This window comes from Entelurus aequoreus, linkage group LG01 (assembly GCF_033978785.1).
Source record: "Entelurus aequoreus isolate RoL-2023_Sb linkage group LG01, RoL_Eaeq_v1.1, whole genome shotgun sequence".
In the NCBI taxonomy this organism is placed as follows: Eukaryota; Metazoa; Chordata; class Actinopteri; order Syngnathiformes; family Syngnathidae; genus Entelurus; species Entelurus aequoreus.
In genome coordinates, this window is record NC_084731.1 from 22,203,512 (window position 1) to 22,224,082 (window position 20,571).

Consider the following 20,571-nt stretch of genomic DNA (forward strand, 5'->3'; position numbering starts at 1 on the left):
TTAGATAATTGTCCCACAGCACACCAGACTATATCTCATGGTTGAAAAACACTGCACTAGTGTGCCGTGGGAAATTATGCAACTTCACCTAATTGGTCCAAAAAATATTTTCTTGCAAATCAATAATTAGAATCTGCAAATAATGTGCCGTTGATTAGTGTCTGTGTTCTGTAGAACTCTGCAGGGTAACCACGTAATACTCCATTTCAGTAGGTGGCAGCAGGTAGTTATTGCTTTGTAAAAAGTCGGAATGTGTCGGGTGAGACGAGGATGGTTTGTTGGGATCCCGATATGCAGACCACAGTGATAGGCAGCGTGAATGTAAAAGGGTATGTCATGCTTAAACCAAAAATGAACAAAAGGAAAAGTTCCCCCTTAATACTAGGCCTGGGCCATATGGCCTAACCATAAAATCTCTGATTTACAATTTTTTCCCCAATTTCTTTTTCCTACTTTTTCAAGAAGCCAATAGAATTTTTTTTTTAAATAAAAATAAAATAGTTTAAAATATACAAGATACATGACATGAACATACACTGCATCTTACTCTTAGCATTTATTTTTAACATCGTTTAGAACTGTCATGATCCGCTGCCCGGATCATGTTTGTTTGGTTTTTGACTCCCTCAGTTCCTGTTTTGAGCACCCCAGGGTTTGTGTTTTAGTTGCCATGACTACAGATTGTTTTCACCTGCCTCTGATTACTGTTCGGGATGCTCACCTGCTCCTGGGCACTAATCAGAGAGCTACTTATTCTCTGCTTTTCGCCACACTCAGTCTGGTTTTCTTATTAGCTTCCATGCAACAGTTACATTTGATGATTCCCTGCTTCTATGATTCTGGATTCCTGTTTGTATGCTAAGGAAAAGGCGATGGCTATGCACAACGAAAGTAAAATTAAACTGGCTACAAAGTAAACAGAAACTAAATGCTGGACGACAGCAAAAACTTACGGCGTCCGCAAAGTACATCCGAACATGACATGACAATTAACAATGTCCCCACAAAGAAGGATAAAAACAATTGAAATATTCTTGATTGCTAAAACAAAGTAGATACGGGAAATATCGCTCAGAGGAAGACATGAAACTGCTACAGGAAAATACCAAAAAGAGAGACAAAGCCACCAAAATAGGAGCGCAAGACAAGAACTAAAACACTACACACAGGAAAACGGCAAAAAACTTCAAATAAGTCACGGCGTGATGTGACAGGTGGTGACAGTACACCTACTTTGAGACAAGAGCTATTGTGATGCATGCTTGGTTATGGTTTAAAGTCATATCCAACACTTGCGACAACAACTTTTTACTGTGAACTGAGTTTTGTTTATTTATGATTTCTGCTGGTGGTGTGCCTCCAAATTTTTTCAAAGCACAAAATGTGCCTTGGCTCAAAAAATGTTGAAAAACACTGCTGTACACAACAAGAGCCAGGTTCCACTTATATGGCCTCCAGGCTTGTTTGGGGCGCCTTGTCATGTGAGGGGTCACCTTTTTTTTCCTTCGGACAGTCATAACAAACTAAAATGATGGATCCTTGTTTTTTTCGGCTGGAGCCTTTGTGGTGCACGAAAGCCTGGACGGCAAATACTAGGCCTAAAAATAAAATCTCCCATTTACAATTTTCCCAGATTTTTTTCTCCTACTTTTTCTAATAAATGAATAAAAAATGTTATTTGATTAAAAACTGCCACAATTTACAGGATACAAGGCACTTATAATTTTTTTAAATCAAGTTTTTAGAACAAATATAAATTGCACTTTGTATAGACAAATTGCAAAAAAAAAATTAAATGGTTGGCTGTCTTCGACTAAGAGATTTGATAGTCAAGTCTGATACGTAAAATGTTGCCCATATTGGACTATCAGTCAAATTAACATTAAAACAACGTTGAGAACTTGTTGAATTAGGTCCTGACGTTGAGCAACTCAAACCTAACGTTGAAACAACATGCTTTTTGACGACGTTTAACCAATGTCGGGTTTTGACGTTGATTTGACTACTGAATTTTGGTCATTTTCCAAACAATATTTTACAACACAAATACAATGTTGAAACAACATACTTTTTGACAACGTTTATTCAATGTCAGGTTGTAACATTGATTTGACCATTGAATTTTGGTCATTTTCCAAACAATATTCTACAACACAAATACAATGTTGAAACAACATGCTTTTTGACGCCGTTTAACCAATGTCGGGTTCTGACATTGATTTGACCATAGAATTTTGGTCACTTTCCAAACAACATTTTTAACACAAATACAACGTTGAAACAACATACTTTTTGACAACGTTTATTCAATGTCAGGTTATAACATTGATTTGACCATTGAATTTTGGTCATTTTCCAAACAATATTCTACAACACAAATACAACTTTGAAACAACATACTTTTTGACAACGTTTATTCAATGTCAGGTTATAACATTGATTTGACCATTGAATTTTGGTCATTTTCCAAACAATATTCTACAACACAAATACAACTTTGAAACAACATACTTTTTGACAATGTTTATTCAATGTCAGGTACTAACAAATGACGGACAGACGAGAATCCTCCCTCCTACGTGTGTGTCAAGTTGACACATATTTGAACTGACATAAATAAAAAATATTAGACACATCCTTTATTCAGCAACATCCTTTTATAATGTTATACTGCATGCTGGGTGACTTACAGGGGAACTGCACTTTTTCTGGAATTTTGTTCACAGTCTTTATGAAAGACATAGCGACAGATGTTTTTCACACATTACAAACTTTTTTGTAAAAAAAAAAAAAAACAACTTTTTTTCCACAATGTTTTCACAATATTTGTTCACAGTACTTTAATGGCATAACATCTCTTGTAAAATTTAAACTTTTGTCTCAAAATATTCCTACAGTGTATAATTCTTACAATGACACTTTTTTTCTCACAGTATTAATAACTTTTCTTTAAATACTACTTTTTTTTATAATATATTTAACTTTATTCTTGTAAAATGACATTTAACTCTCCTGAAGGAATCAATAAAGTGCTATCTAGGGCTGCAACTAACGATTAATTAGATAATCGATTAATCTGTCGATTATTACTTTGATTAATCGATTAATAATCGGATAAAAGAGACACACTACATTTCTATCCTTTCCCGTATTTTATTGGGAAAAAAAACAGCATACAGGCACCATACTTATTTTGATTATTGTTTCTCAGCTGTTTGTACATGTTACAGTTTATAAAAAAAGGTTTATTAAAAAAAATTAAAAAAAATAAAAAATTATTTAAAAAAAAAATGCCTCTGCGCATGCGCATAGCATAGATCCAACGAATCGATGACTAAATTAATCAGCAACTATTTTTATAATCGATTTTAATCGATTTAATCGATTAGTTGTTGCAGCCCTTGTGCTATCAATCAATCAATCAATGTTTATTTATATATCTATCTATACCGTAATTTTCTGTGTAAAATAAAATTAAAATTCTCAGTCTTCCTGACAATTCTTGTATGAAAACCTTTTCTCACAAGATTCCGATTTAAAAAAAGGAATCAAAACTTTTTTCCACAATATATTTGACTTTAATCATGTAAAATGGCATACTTTTCTCTTTAAAAAAATAAAACTTTTTTCTTAAAATATATATTTTTTAAACATTTCTTCATTAATTTTTTTTCCCACAATATTGCGTTTTACAATATATTTGGTTTTAATCCTGTGAAATTGTAGATGTTTTTCCTGTAAAATGTTTACTTTTTTTCTGAAAATATTGCGACGTAATTTTTGAAAATGGCAACCCTTTTCTCACAATATTTTTTCCACAAAATGTTTGACATTATTCTTGTCAAATTACATAATTTTGTTTTGTAAAATAAAAAAATAAAAATTTCTCAGAATATGCCTAAAATATTTGCATGGCAACTTTTTCTCACAATATTGCAAATTTTAAACAAAAGTGTCTTCCGTAGAGACAACCGGAAGATGCTAAGATGACAAATGAAATGGCATCAAATTTAATTCAGCCCAATGGCTGCCCTATGGGAGTTCTAGTGTTAATAAGCGGAATAAGCTTCTGGGGGCAAAAAGTGTGCAGTTCTTCTCAAATTGTCTGTGAAAAAAAATCATATTTATTGATCAAATTGATTTATCGCCCAGGCCCACTTAATACACACCTTTTTAGACGTGTTTGCCTAATAAAAAGCTATAATAATAAAACATAATAAAGTAATAACAGTCAAGGGGCTTTTCAGTCATTCTTTTCTAAATGCACTAACTAGACTCAGTCTTTTTTCTGGTCCAGCGTGACTCTGCCCCAGTACACAAAGAAAGGTCTAGAAAGGTATGCATGGATGAGTTATTAGTGTAAGTTCTTAACAACCCTAAACTCAAGCCCATGCAACACTTTTGGGACTAACTCTGACCTCACAAATCGTCTTCAGCATGTATCGACGCAGGCGCTGCAGACTCCCCAAATCTTGTCCGAAGGATTCCCAGAAGCTGTTATAGCTGCTAGACATACTAATTATTTGTTTTATAGTTTAGGTGCCGAAAGACGTTTGGCAAAAAGGCGTATTTTGCTCAAGAAAAATGTTCTTCTCTCCTATTTTTACTGTGTTTTTTTTCATTTATAGTGTGCGGGGGTTAGTTGCCAGTAATATGTTCCAGTCGACCAGTAAATCGCACATTAGATGCACTGATGTGGGGCATGGATGCAATTGCTCATGGTGGGCCTGGTAGCACAGCTGGCCGTTATCCTTCATTTGACAGCTCGTCTCAGTCCCACAGAGATATACGTTCCACACGTCATTCCCACTGTAGCGCCGTCATAAAGTCCCCCTGTTCTGGCAGGCCTTTAATGTGCATAAAATGAATGACTATTGTTCTGGAAGCGATCCACGCCAGAGATGAATAATGGTTTTGCGGATGACGTACACATTTATTTCCTTTTTAAAAAGTTGCTTTTTTGGATGGGGAACTGTCAAATTGAGATTGGGTATACGGCAGAGCTGGGCAAATATTTTGACTCGAGGGCCACATTGAGAGAAAAAAATGTGTCTGGGGGGCCAATGTGTATGTGTGTATAAATTATATATACACATTTAGCTGTACAAATATGCTGTGCAGTATGTGTGTTTGGGTCCCTTTTTTTCCAGGAACACTAATACCAAAAGTCACATCCATCCTTCCATTTTCTACCGCTTGTCCCTAAGTCACAATGTCCGATAGAATTCTAAAGAAGTTCATTGTTTCCCATAAACTGCCAAGATACCTGTGGCGGTGGGGGCGTGGCTATGGGCGTGGTCACCATGACATCATCGAGTAATTTCCATAATTTACTACAATGATATGATTTTCTCTAAAAAGGCTCAAAAAATGTATACTTACTAATTAATAATAACAGTTTTGTTTTAAACGTCCATCCATCCATTTTATAATATAATTACAACACTTTATGTACATATTTATATACAGATTTGAACAATAAGTTATTCACTGAAATATATTTATTAATTGTGGTTCTTACAAAAAATATATCTTATAAAAATATAAAAGCTAAAATGTCTCTTAAAGCTCTGCCCCTTTAATTAGTGCATACTAAATAATTTAACTTTAGCCTACTACTACAACCATATTATTTACCAGCAACATAAAGTGAAACAGAGGCAGAGGTGTCCTGCCACAGTCAGTAACAAATAAACAGAAAACAGTAGTGGTGGTAGATAGACACAAAGCTTCATCAAACATCTGATCCACTGAACAAAGAGCTCCAAAAATCTTGATCCTACACTTCTCTTTTGTATAGTAAATCTGAACAGCTGATATGGGCATCTACATCAACTATATGATTTGCCTGAGAAGCTTGACAGGACACAAAAAAAATAAAACATTTTAAAAAATTATTATTATTATTTTTATTTTTTTGTGGCGGCCTTAATTCTTTTGTGGCGGGCCGCCACAAATAAATGAATGTGTGGGAAACACTGAAGTTATGACATGTCACCTCAAAAAAACGGAATGGAATTGTACAGTTTTTTACTGAATGGGACACCCAAAATGTACATGAAAATAAAGAAAGTGGGATTTACAATATTAACTATGAACAATAAAATGCCAGGCTTGGTCAAAAGATAGGACTCAGATGCAGAGTAGGGATTAATTCTGCAGGCTTTTATTTTGAAAGCTTCCTTTCACCTCCAGAGTCAGGGCAATTCAATATAGGCTATAACTAAACTAGTCGGCGAAAAAGGTTCCACAAAAGGGAACAACCGAAAATCACTCCGAAAGTAGGAAAACACAAAAACAATAACGAACTATACTTGGCACCGTATATTCTATGACATTTATTATAAACAATAAACGCTCCAACAGGAGGAAGAAACAATGGCTATGAAACTTCTACACTGTCTCTAATCTAAAAAAAAGGTTAACAAAGAATGTCACTCCAAAAATTAAGGAAAGTGTGCATGTGAGTGTGTGAGTGGATGTGTGCTTGTTTGAAGGCTTTGCGTGAGCAAAGTATGACTGTTAAATGTGATTTTAACTGTAAAATTCAATAAAAATATTTGCAAAAAAAAAAAATAAAAAAATAATTAAATAAAAATTAAAAAAAATTAAGAAAAAGGAAGAACTGTAAGAAAAACTGAAAACTCACCACTTCGGCTGTAAAACTAAATAACACAAAATCACTCTGCTGAGGAGGAGAAAAAGAAAACTCAAAATATCAATGAAGGAATTCAGGATCAAGGTATTAAAGCACGAGACGAGGCAAGGCATGGGCAGGATAGTAGAGAGGCACGAATAAACGAGACAATCTGGCACAGAACAAAGGGAGGTGTGGGCTTATAAGACACATGAGGGTAATGGGGAACAGGTGGAAACATATTTTACGATCAAGCAAAATACGAATGCAAAAGGTAATAAACACCTACAATATGATATATTGTCATTTTTATGCAAAAACGTGTTGGAAAAAATGTGCTTCCGCATCTGTTCCTGACACATGCGTTTCGGGCTGGCTGCTCTGAAAACAAACTCCGCCCACTCTGCTTTGTTCCTCCTCTGAACTGCTGTGACGTAGATTATCGTAATAACTCGTGTAACACTCAAAAGTGCAGTCATGCACTGACCAAATATGCCTGCTTAGCATTCCAACAAGTCAATAACATCAACAAATATCCCCTTTGTGCATTCACGCACAGCATAAAACATTTGGTGGACAAAATGAGACAAAGAAGGAGTGGTATAAAACACTTATTTCTGTGGCAGCGTCAGAGAAAGTTGTACATTTAAACCAGGGGTGTCCAAACTTTTTCCACTGAGGGCCGCACATGGAAAAATTAAAGCCTGTGGGGGCCATTTTGATAGTTTTCATTTTCAAACCATAACAAAATATATGGATTTTGTTTTTTTTTACCTTTAGGGTTCCTGGGGACCATAAGTCATTAAAATGTTAAAAACAAGTCAAATTACTTTTTTATTTTTAAAATTTAACGCTTACAGTAAATCTCTACAGTATATCAACTTTAAAAAATGTATAAAAAATTTAAAAAACCAAAAAGGTTTTATGCCTTTTCTGTCAAGACAAATTTGTTTTTTATAATAAGACTGAAATATGCAGTATTTCCCCCACTGCCCAAAACCTTCAGAAAGCAATGTTTGATGTGAAGTAATTAGAGCCTTAAAAACATCAATAATGCAAGACACCATTGATATTAATTCATTGTTATTTTTGAGTATTCACAGTGAAAAGATAAATAAAATCCCATTAAATATATTTAGGATACAAAAGGTGCCCCACTCAAAGTGATACATTTGTATTAGTTTTTTTTTTAACTTTCAACACTTAAGTTACGAGATCAACTTCAGATATATCTGTAAATTTTACGTTTGAACTATTATTTTGTTTGTTTTATGCTCTCTTGTCAAAGAAAATGTTGATGTTTTTGTATGGCAACCACACAATATATGCAATATTTTCCACATAAAACATTTTAAAGTGAAATATTTGAAATAATTGGAGCCTTGAATAGGTCAATAATTCATTATTGACTTTTTTTTTTTTTTTTGAGCAATGGCAAAAAAAATAAATTAAAGATAGACAAAAGAAAAAAAACAGCCTGCATGGCAGCTTTGTGTCAACATTGCAACTTTTTCTAGTCGAATTTCACCTCATTCCACTTTTTTTAATGTTTTATTTTATTTTTTCTGCAATAGCATTTCCAGAATGTGTGGCGGGCCGGTAAACAATTAGCTGCGGGCCGCAAATGGCCCCCGGGCCGCACTTTGGACACCCTTGATTTAAACGAACCACTGTGAGTTCAAGGACCGCCAAAATTAGTAGGATCAAACGGCGCCCGCCAAATACTCTCATCGGTGAAGCATGTTTAATATGAACAGTGGGATTGCTAAGAATTAGGAAGGTTTGTGTCATGTCTGTCCTTCTAAAGAAACCTTATTAAAAAATATATATATATTTTTTGAAAAAACTCCAGGGAGTTAAAGAGCCGATTTTAATGGGGTCCTGCTTCGGATGATGTCTGGCCTGGAAAATGTGACGAGTGCTGCCTATTGTTGTGCCAAGTCACCAGCGGAGTGTGAAGGTTTCACAGTCAGTTCTCTGTTATGTTTGCCACCTGGGCATACCTGATGGTTTAGGAAATGCAAAACCTCCTGAAGAGATTCTCGCTCACGCGGATGCGCGCTTTTCAAGAGTGTTTGCAGATGCGCAAAAAAAAAAAAAAAAAAGGTCCTTAATGACTTGGATTTCATCGTAATGTCTCTCAGACTAAATGCTAAAGCACCTATGCCATCCATTCAATTCGCTCCATGGTTGCCGGTTATATCGAATCTTTAGAACAGTCTTGTCTTCTCTGTTTTAACCCTTGTGTAATGTTCTTATTGTTGTTAAAATACTGAATAGATGTTTACCTTATCCCAATAAACATCTGTTCAGTATTTTAACATAAAAGTGTTTGATTGTGAGGCATTAAAATCCACAAAATGCAACGGGTCCATCAGACCCACAAACGCTGGCTGAGTAACAACAATATGAACGTTGCACGGAAAATTTCTCTGCCAGTTTCTGCATCCCACAGGGATTCTTCTTTTGTGTTTCTGCACCTGCGGTTCCCACACAAGGTTGCAACATTGTTGGTCAACACTGTCTGCTCTCATTTTCTCGCACATTTTTCCCTCTGATGTTCTGTGTACCTACACTCTGTCCTCCTCCTGTCTAGGCCTGCTGTGTGTGTGTGTGTGTGTGTGTGTTTGTGTGTGTGTGTGTGTGTGTGTGGGTGGGTGTGGTACACAGAACATCAATTTCCACACTTCTATTAGCCCCAGGTCCAGTGGACCCAGAAATCTTATATGTAATAGAAATGTGTAGGGGGGGGTGTATGGTGTGTGGTCATTAACCCTGTAAGACCCAAATATAGAAAAACCTAAAAAAAAATATATTTGACCTTTCAGATGTTGTTGTAGGAGGCATTTGATGCAGAAATGGAAGAGTTAAAAAAAAAAAAAGTTTATGTATGTTTTTAGAGAAATGTTGTAATATTGCAACATTGGGCTTTGATGGGAGCAGAATTTCTGTATTTGTACTCATGTTGTCTGAACAACTAAGGGTTAATTTGCAGGGTTGATTGCTTACTTAGCCCCATAACGGTATATACCATTAATAATAATCACACTCTAGTTATATTTTTATGAAGTCATTTATTACAAATATAAAACATATGAAACAAGATACAACTCTTAAAAAACGCTTTTTCCCCCTCTTATAATTGCAACAATTATATAACAAGCTCTAAATGAAATTTGATGCATCTGTTCCACAATAACTACATATGTACATGCTCTAGACCAGGGGTCACCAACCTTTTTGAAAGCAAGGGCTACTTCTTGGGTACTGATTACTGCGAAGGGCTACCAGTTAGATACACACTTAAATAAATTGCCAGAAATAGCCAATTTGCTCAACTTACCTTTAACTCTGTTATTATTAATAATTAATGATATTTATCTTTGTGGAAACACTGATCATCTTAATGATTTCTCACAATAAATATATATAGAAACAGATAAATATCAATATGCAACACTTTATTTTTATATTTTCTCTAAGTGCACATTTTTCAAATTGAACATTTTCAAATGATCACTTCTAAGACAGTCTTGTGAAATCACAATAGCCCATTTTAACTAGCTAGCCACTAACATTTTTTAACAAATCATGAATTACTTTGTACCATGTTTGTACAAATAATAACTCATGTAAAATACAAAAGTAAACTCTCAAATTTTTAAATCATGTCACACTTTGAACTGGACACCAAATCTGTTATCTGTTTCTTTGTCAGTTAGTGGGAAGCCTGGCATTGCATGCTGTTAACTAGTGTGTTGTACTCTGGTGTGTAACTTGACACTGCAACTCTGAGTGAGTCTTGCAGATGTGCATCAGTGAGGCGTGTTCTGTGTTTGTTCTTGATGAAGTTCATGTCAGAAAAGGCTGATTCACAAAGATAAGATTTTTCCTCATTGTTTGCGGAACCTTCTTAATCTTTTAGACATATTTTCACAGCAATCTGGCCTTAAGCTTAATTATGATAAATGTAAAATGTTAAGGATCGGAAATCTAAAGGGAACGTCCTTTCGAATGGAATGCAAAGTGTTTTGTTTATAAATTATATGCAATCTGTTGTGTTCCCTAATTTTTTTCTGTGTACATGAATGAAGGTGTGTGTTGCTGAGTCCGACTTGGACATTATCTGGACTGGGCCTGGTTTAAAAAACCCTTTAAAAAAATCTAATTTCATTGACAACCTGGTCTGTTGAAGATAAGGCCCTTTTTAAAAATAAAAAATAAAAAAAAGATAAATAAATAAAAAACATTTTCTTGGATAAAAAAGAAAGTAAAACAATATAAAAATAATTACATAAAAAATAGTAATTAATGAAAATGTTAGTGGACCAGCAGCCTATACAATCATGTGTGCTTCAGGGACTGTGTCCCTTGCAGATGTGTTGTCTATGTTGTGGGAACCAGAATATTGGTAGCAGAAAGAAATAACCCCTTTTGTGTGGATGAGTGTGCATGGGGGAGGTTGTTTGGGTTGATGCACTGATTGAAAGTGTATCTTGTGTTTTTTTATGTAGATTTAATTTAAAAAAAAAAAAAAAAAAATTTTTTTTTTTTTTTTTATAATTTTTTTTTTTATAATTTTTTTTTTTTTTTTTTTTTTTTTAGAACAGGCCCGCGGGCGACTCATCTGGTCCTTACGGGCGACCTGGTGCCCGCGGGCACCGCGTTGGTGACCCCTGCTCTAGACATTGTAATAACAACCAAAAAATATATAAAATACATAAACTTTTTTTTTTTTAACTCTTCAATTTCTGCATCAAATGCCTCCTACAACAACATCTGAAAGGTCAAATATATATTTTTTTAGGTTTTTCTATATTTGGGTCTTACAGGGTTAATGACGGCGTGGCGAAGTTGGTAGAGTGGCTGTGCCAGCAATCGGAGTGTTGCTGGTTACTAGTCACGTCCGTTGTGTCCTTGGGCAAGACACTTCACCCTTTGCCTCTGATGGCTGCTGGTTAGCGCCTTGCATGGCAGCTCCCGCCATCAGTGTGTGAATGTGTGTGTGAATGGGTAAATGTGGAAATACTGTCAAAGAGCTTTGAGTACCTTGAAGGTAGAAAAGCGCTATACAAGTACAACCCATTTATCATTTAATTATTATTTAAAATACATTTTAATTACTTGAATCTGATGAATCCAGTCCGATGAAACAAATAGATTGTGTTCGAAGGAAACCTTGAAAGGTTGTGTGAGTTCATGGCCAGAAGGCGTGACTTATAAACAAATGTACGATCCAATAGCCTTGTGAGACTGAACAATAGGACCCAATGACTATGTAAATGTGGTAAAAAAAATAAAAACATATATAACAGATAGTTTTTTAGGATGGTTAAAGGTAACGTTGTAATTTTACAACAAGGGGTGTTACAGGGTTAAATATGTATTCTGATATATGTTCTTCACAGAAAATGAGCCAAAGTCAGTGAGTTTCAGTTTGAAAAATTAATTAATTGTATCATGTTTCTTTTAATAAAAAATGAACACGAGTCCCACAGACCCGAACGCCACACAAAGTTTTCTTGGTTTCACTTTTTGCTGAACAGCTTGCTTTGTTGACGTGAAAGCCTGTGTGGCTCCTGGTGCGATGACACTATGCAGCACCACACATTCCTCTATGGCCTGACAGGCGAATGATGGCCTTTTTCGAGCCTACGACACTCAGGACACTGTACGTGTCGATAATATCTATGCGCTATATTTAGTCTGTGTAAGCCTGGACACCTTGAACGCAACCTTGCAGTTCCTTGATTATACATGATATATATAGTTGATTATATATATATATATATATATATATATATATATATATATATATATATATATATATATATATATATATATATATATATATATATATATATATATATATACACAGGACATATGACGAATTGTTTGGAAGTTTCACCGTCTTGTGTCTTGCTAATTGGGTCAACAGAATTAATTATTACAATTGTATTAACAATCAGGCATGTGACATTTCCGCGAAAACAGGGAAATTTGCCTTTTTAAATATATGTCCGTTAGCCTGTATGTCAATGTGTATTCCAGCTGACAGGGCAAAATACATTTTCGACAAATAAAACTAGAGATGTCCGATAATGGCTTTTTTGCCGATATCCGATATTCCGATATTGTCCAACTCGTAATTACCAATTCCGATATCAACCGATACCGATATATACAGTCGTGGAATTAACACATTATTATGCCTAATTTTGTTGTGATGCCCCGCTGGATGCATTAAACAATGTAACAAGGTTTTCCAAAATAAATCAACTCAAGTTATGGAAAAAAATGCCAACATGGCACTGCCATATTTATTATTGAAGTCACAAAGTGCATTATTTTTTTTAACATGCCTCAAAACAGCAGCTTGGAATTTGGGACATGCTCTCCCTGAGAAAGCATGAGGAGGTTGAGGTGTGGGGGTGGGCGGGTGTATATTGTAGCGTCCCAGAAGAGTTAGTGCTGCAAGGGGTTCTGGGTATTTGTTCTGTTGTGTTTATGTTGTGTTACGGTGCGGATGTTCTCCCGAAATGTGTTTGTCATTCTTGTTTGGTGTGGGTTCACAGTGTGGCGCATATTTGTAACAGTGTTAAAGTTGTTTATACCCTCAGTGTGACTTGTATGGCTGTTAACAAAGTATATCTTGCATTCACTTGTGTGTGTGAAAAGTCGTAGATATTATGTTATTGGGCCGGCACGCAAAGGCAGCGCCTTTCAGGTTTATTGGCGCTCTGTACTTCTCCCTACGTCCGTGTACCACTCCGTACAGCGGCGTTTTAGTCATAAATTTTACTTTTTGAAACCGATACCGATAATTTCCGATATTACATTTTAAAGCATTTATCGGCCGGTAATATCGCGTTTTAGTCATAAATTTTACTTTTTAAAACCGATACCGATAATTTCCGATATTGCGTTTTAAAGCATTTATCGGCCGATAAATAAAACCAATGTGCATATAGTGTCAGTGCCTATTTCGTTCTCAATATGCTGATACGATGAGGAAATTTGTATTGGGAGGCAATGTGTCCCAATGCTTCCTTTCAACCATTGACGTCACGCGCATACGTCATCATGCATGGACGTTTTCAACCGGAAGTTTTGCGGGAAATTTGAAATTGCACTTTGTGGGTTGGCCCGGCCGTGTTGGCATGTGTTGCAATGTTGAGATTTCATCATTGATGTGTGGACTATCGGACTGCGTGGTCGGTGGTGGTGGCTTTCAGTAGGCCTTTAAACTCTGCAGCACTTTGAGATTGACAAATGTAAAGTGCTTTACAAATTAAATGTATTGTTATTATTATTATACTTTTTCAAATTTTCTTGTAATCAGACTATATTTTCTGTATATTTGATGGAATGCTGACAGTGTGGTCTGATTACAAGAAAATTTGAAAAAGTATATGAATAAGAATACATACATAATGAACCTTTTTGATCATATAGGGACGGCGTGGTGAAGTTGGTAGAGTGGCTGTGCCAGCAATCGAAGTGTTGCTGGTTACTGGGGTTCATTTCCCACCTTCTACCTTCCTAGTCACGTCCGTTGTGTCCTTGGGCAAGACACTTCACCCTTTGCCTCTGATGGCTGCTGGTTAGCGCCTTGCATGGCAGCTCCCGCCATCAGTGTGTGAATGTGTGTGTGAATGTGTGTGTGAATGGGTGAATGTGGAAATACTGTCAAAGCGCTTTGAGTACCTTGAAGGTAGAAAAGCGCTATACAAGTACAACCCATTTATCATTTATCATTAAATGGGTTCCAACATTAGCACGGCTGTCATCATGGCAATGTGAAACATATGAAGACAGCCAAATCACATGATAAAATAATTCCTCATTCGCGTTTGCATATTGTGGACTACATGTACCAAGTTATATGGCAATCTGAAACATTTGAAACAGTAGCCTATAGGCATACTTTGGTAAAATGTCTCCTCCTTTAGTTTTGGGTATACATTAGGCTGCTAAGCATGCTCTACTTATTTTCACCAGTATAACCATTGCTAGCGTTGGTTGTAGTTGGTTTTAGTCTTTGTTTTCTGATAGTACTGACAATAACCATATGATCAGCTGCATTCGGGCGGAAGGCGGGGTACACCCTGGACAAGTCGCCCCCTCATCGCAGGGCCAACACAGATAGACAGACAACATTCACACACTAGGGCCAATTTAGTGTTGCCATTCAACCTATCCCCAGGTGCATGTTTTTGGAGGTGTATAATGAAATAATGAATTGAATTATGTTTATATAGCAGTTTTTCTCTGTAGAGTCAAAGAGCTTTACATAGTGGAATCCATGATCTACATCTTTAAGCAACATTTACTTTAAACCAGTGTGGGTGATAAACGAAAAGTGGCTTCCCGTAGTCAGGGGCTGTACTGTGTGACAAATTTACTTGTAAATGCGCCTAAAAATAGGCCGTGCGACTTGAAAAAATACCTGTCGCACATGTGTGAATAGGAATTTCAACCCTTTCATCGCATTTTGCTCCGAAACAAAATCCATTCAAGTTTGATCAAATGTGAGTAAAATGTTCGCCCATCTGTATAGCATGTTTGAAATAAACCATAACCAAATGGACAAGTGTCACTGATCACTCTGTGCTTGCTGAGAGCTGTGCCCCCCACCGTACCCCACAGCTCTTATAGGGTTGACTAAGATTCGCTACGCCAATTAGTGGCAGGGAGGCTCGCAAACTTGAGCATAACAAAAAGCTTAGAAACAGCTTGTAGCCCAAAAAACTCAAAAGTCGAGGTGCGACTGTACTTAAGAAGATTAGATATGTCCATTAAAGGCAATGTAAATTAAAGAAGCTCTTTCCTAATGCTGAATCCCCAAGATTCACCACTACTGCTGTGAAAGTGTTTTAAATGTTATAAATCAGGGGTGTCAAACCCATTTTAGATCGGGGGGCCACATGGAGAAAAATCTACTCCCAAGTGGGCCGGAATGGTAATATCACGGCATGATAACTTAAAAATAAAGACAACTTCAGATTGTTTTCTTTGTTTAAAAATGTATCAATCAATCAATCAATTAAGTCATAAATGTCAACGAGATTTTGTTTGAGCTTCGTCCAGCGGCATAGAAACTGCATAGAAGTGCAGGTTGACCATAGTTTACAGTTTAGCATTGTCAGGAAGATGGCGAATAGAGGGCCGTGGGGGTGGGAACAGTCAGATGTCTGATGGGTGTTATGTTGATGTTGCAGCAATGCAGTGTCCAGAGCACAATTATTGAGGTGGTGAAGAGTGAGGTAATAAGATGGTCCGGGGCAGCAAAGGGGCAGGCTGTTCATTTAGCAGTCTCACAGCCTGGGGATACAGACTGTGAGACATTCTGGTGGTCCTGGCGCGAATCGATCTATAAATCCTTCCAGAGGGTAGCAGTTTGAAGAGGCCATGTGCTGGGTGGTATCTGTCCTTCAGGATGTTGTGTACTCGCTTTAGGCAGCGAGTTGTGTACATGGCACTCATCTCTGGGAGTATCGTCCTTGTAATTGTTGTTGTTTTTTCACTTACATGTTGCGGTTAATAGTATTTTATCTTTATTTGTCGATTTTTATACTTTCTGAATAAATGATGTGATAATGTTCATCAGTCAACTCATTGGTGTTAATTTTCAATCTATCAAGATAAAAAAATTATATCAAAATCAAATTACAGGATGTTATTTATGTAGTTTGCAAATTTTTCTTGACTGGTGCACTAACATCATGTGGTTTATTTTTTGTTTTACATATGTAGCATCATCTACAAAGATACAAATAATTGCTATTGTGACATCTAGTGGACACATTTAGAACCGCAGTTTCTTTCATTCGAAAATTTCGGCTCATTTTTGTACTTGGCAAACTCATCGGATAAAACCTGTTCGCGGGCCTGATTTGGATCGCGGGCCGTACGTTTGACACCCCTGTTTTAAATTCTGAGACTTCAGATGACAACGCAGGTCCGTGTCAAGGTTTGAGCGGTCCCAGAATGAACTCTGACGTCCGGCCCGCTCGCTACGAGCAACTGGTTTTGTTTTTATGTATTCTGTGCTGATTGTCTAGAACAGTGGTTCTTAACCTGGGTTCGATCGAACCCTAGGGGTTCAATGAGTCGGCTTCAGGGGTTCGGCGGAGCCTCCGTTGCGGAGGTCAGGACACACCAGACTCATCGTGTAAATAAAAACTTCTCCCTATCGGCGTATTATGGATACCCCCAAACAATGTTCCCTCTAACTCAGTGGCCTAGTGGTTAGTGTCCGCCCTGAGATCGGTAGGTTGTGAGTTCAAACCCCGGCCGAGTCATACCAAAGACTATAAAAATGGGACCCATTACCTCCCTGCTTGGCACTCAGCATCAAGGGTTGGAATTGGGGGTTAAATCACCAAAAATTATTCCCGGGCGCCGTACCACTGCCCACTGCTCCCCTCACCTCCCAGGGAGTGAACAAGGGTGATGGGTCAAATGCAGAGGACAAATTTCACCACACCTAGTGTGTGACAATCATTGGTACTTTAACTTAGATGTGCACACTGTGGCCACACCAGCAGCACACCTGTCCCAAACCTGACTAAATACCAAGTTAATGACGCCAAAATGGACAAGCGGTAGAAAATGGATGGATGGATGGATGTTTTATTATTATAATCAAATGACATCAGTCATTTCCATGGGATTATTTTCTAAAATAAGTGTTTTGGCCCACTTACAATGACAGTAACACAACATATTGTTTTTCATGAAATTTGTACTAGTATTGTATGTCTGGGTGGGGGTCCTGCTTTGGAAATAATTTGTACCCCATTCCGATATCGCATTTAGTCCCCACTAAAACATTCACATTTTGCACAATGAGATGTAAACATGAGATCATGTGTACATTCCTGTAACGTTCTGTTTGTAAAATATATCTTTATTAGTATTTATTTAATATAATAACATCATTTCATGATTAATATTTATAAATTAAGATTAAATTAAGAAAAAAAACATTTTATTTTTCACTAAAGAAGGGTTCGGTGAAAGCGCATATGAAACTGGTGGGGTTAAGAACCACTGGTCTAGAAAAATGCTGCCAGTGAATGTGAGTTATTGTGATCTGTTTGTCTCATTCTGGAATAGTCTGAATAACTTTGTGCTGTATGTCTTTTTGTCCACGTGTCTCTCCTTTATGCCTTGTAGGAAGGAGAGACTAAAAGTGTGACAGTTATCCTTCGTCGCGAGGGCGGATCTCTGGGGTTTAACATCATGGGAGGAAGGCCATGCGCGGTAGGTTGAAAGCAGACCTTCTTGGAGGTTTCATCTCCCCTCAGTGATCAGACAAGTGTCTTGTGTCACCCCAGGAATGTAAAACACATACTTGAAGCACCGCAATCCTCCCCTTGTATTGACTGAGGTCCAATGGTCTCAACTTCTTAGTCTGTGGCTGCATCAGATCCATTATTACATTTTATTGTGTTGATATATCGGGCCCGGTTTAGTGGATACAGATTACAGAATTTAAAAAATATATATACTATATTTAGTTTTACGAGCGTTATATGTGGCAGTGTGGCTGGGACCTCACTTGTGTCTCTAATTGAGGAGATTCTGGTGGTAGGGTAAACACAGGCAATAAGGAAAAGGGGTCCTTTTCCTTGCTGCTGTGTGTTCTAATTCAAGACCTGATTCCAAGGTGATGCCACACACTCGTGGGAATATAACATGGAGCTGTCTGAAATGAAACGAAAATATATATATAACCGAAAATATATATATATATATAGATATAGATATATAGATATATATCTATATATCTATATATCTATATATATATATATATATATATATCTATATATATATATATATATATATATATATATATATATATATATATGTGTGTGTATGTGCATATGTACAGTCGTGGTCAAACGTTTACATACACTTGTGAAGGACATAATGTCATGGCTGTCTTGAGTGTCCTATAATTTCTGCAACTCTTATTTTTTTGTAATAGAGTGATTGGAGCACATGCTTGTTTGTCAAGAACACACGTCAAAAGTGGTAAAGGAATGGCTAAATCAGGCTAGAATGAAGGTTTTAGAATGGACTTCCCAAAGTCCTGACTTAAACGTGTGGACAATGCTGAAGAAACAAGTCCATGTCAGAAAACCAACACATTTAGCTGAACTGCACCAATTTTGTCAAGAGGAGTGGTCAAAAATTCAACCAGAAGCTTGTGGATGGCTACCAAAAGTGCCTTATTGCAGTGAAACTTGCCAAGGGACATGTAAGCAAATATTAACATTGCTGTATGTATACTTTTGACCCAGCAGATTTGGTCACATTTTCAGTAGACCCATAATAAATTCATAAAAGAACCAAACTTCATGACATTTTTTTGTGACCAACAAGTATGTGCTCCAATCACTCTATCACAAAAAAATAAGAGTTGTAGAAATTATTGGAAACTCAAGACAGCCATGACATTATGTTCTTTACAAGTGTATGTAAACGTTTGACCATGACTGTATGGCCCTAGTGTGTGAATGTGAGTGTGAATGTTGTCTGTCTATCTGTGTTGGCCCTGTGATGAGGTGGGGACTTGTCCAGGGTGTACCCCGCCTTCCGCCCGAATGCAGCTGAGATAGGCTCCAGCACCCCCCGCGACCCCAAAAGGGACAAGCGGTAGAAAATGTATGTATGTATGTATGTATGTAAATATATGTATGTGTATAAATATACTGTATACATATATATATATATATATATATATATATATATATATATATATATATATATATATATATATATATATATATATATATATATATATTAGGGGTGTGGGAAAAAATCGATTTGAATTCGAATCGCGATTCTCACGTTGTGCGATTCAGAATCGATTCTCATTTTTAAAAAATCTATTTTTTTTTTTAATTGATTTTATTTTTTTATTTTTTTTTATTAATCAAACCAACAAAACAATACACAGCAATACCATAACAATGCAATCCAATTCCAAAACCAAACCCGATTGCTCTGCAATAAACAGAGCAATTGAGAGGAGACACAAACACGACACAGAACAAACCAAAAGTATTGAAACAAAAATGAATATTATCAACAACAGTATCAATATTAGTTACAATTTCAACATAGCAGTGATTAAAAATCCCTCACTGACATTATCATTAGACATTTATAAAAATAAAAAAAAAAGAACAATAGTGTCACAGTGGCTTACACTTGCATATATATATATATATATATATATATATATATATATATATATATATATATATATATATATATATATATATATATATATATATATATATATATATATATATATATATATATATATATATATATATGTATATATATATACATACATGTATATATGTATACATACATACATATATAAATATAAACATGTATGTATATATGTATGTATATATACACGTATATATTTGTATGTACGTCTATATTTATATATGTATGTATGTATATATACATGTATATGTATGTATGTATGTCTATATTTATATACTGTATGTATGTATGTATATATATACGTATATGTATGTATGTATGTATGTTTATATGTATGTATGTATATATATGTATGCGTATATATATATATATATATATATATATATATATATATATACATATATATACTGTATATGTATGTATGTTTATATGTATGTGTATATATATATATACATATATATACTGTATATGTATGTATGTTTATATGTATGTGTATATATATATATATATATATATATATATATATATATATATATATATATATATATATATATATATATATACATACATACATATATACACTACCGTTCAAAAGTTTGGGGTCACCCAAACAGTTTTGTGGAATAGCCTTCATTTCTAAGAACAATAATAGACTGTCGAGTTTCAGATGAAAGTTCTCTTTT

General features: G+C 35.7%; 1 protein-coding gene across 2 annotated transcripts in view; it reads left to right on the forward strand.

Annotated features, from left to right (window-relative positions):
- Positions 1-20,571, forward strand: part of pdzrn3b (PDZ domain containing RING finger 3b) — a 251,137-nt gene that overhangs the window by 4,805 nt on the left and 225,761 nt on the right. The window contains exon 2 of one of the 2 annotated variants that reach the window (XM_062045800.1): positions 17,819-17,905. The exons of the other annotated variant lie outside the window; for it this stretch is intronic. Within the exon in view, the coding sequence (XP_061901784.1) occupies positions 17,819-17,905 (87 nt within the window). The remainder of the gene's footprint in view (positions 1-17,818; positions 17,906-20,571) is intronic. 2 annotated transcript variants of the gene reach the window in all.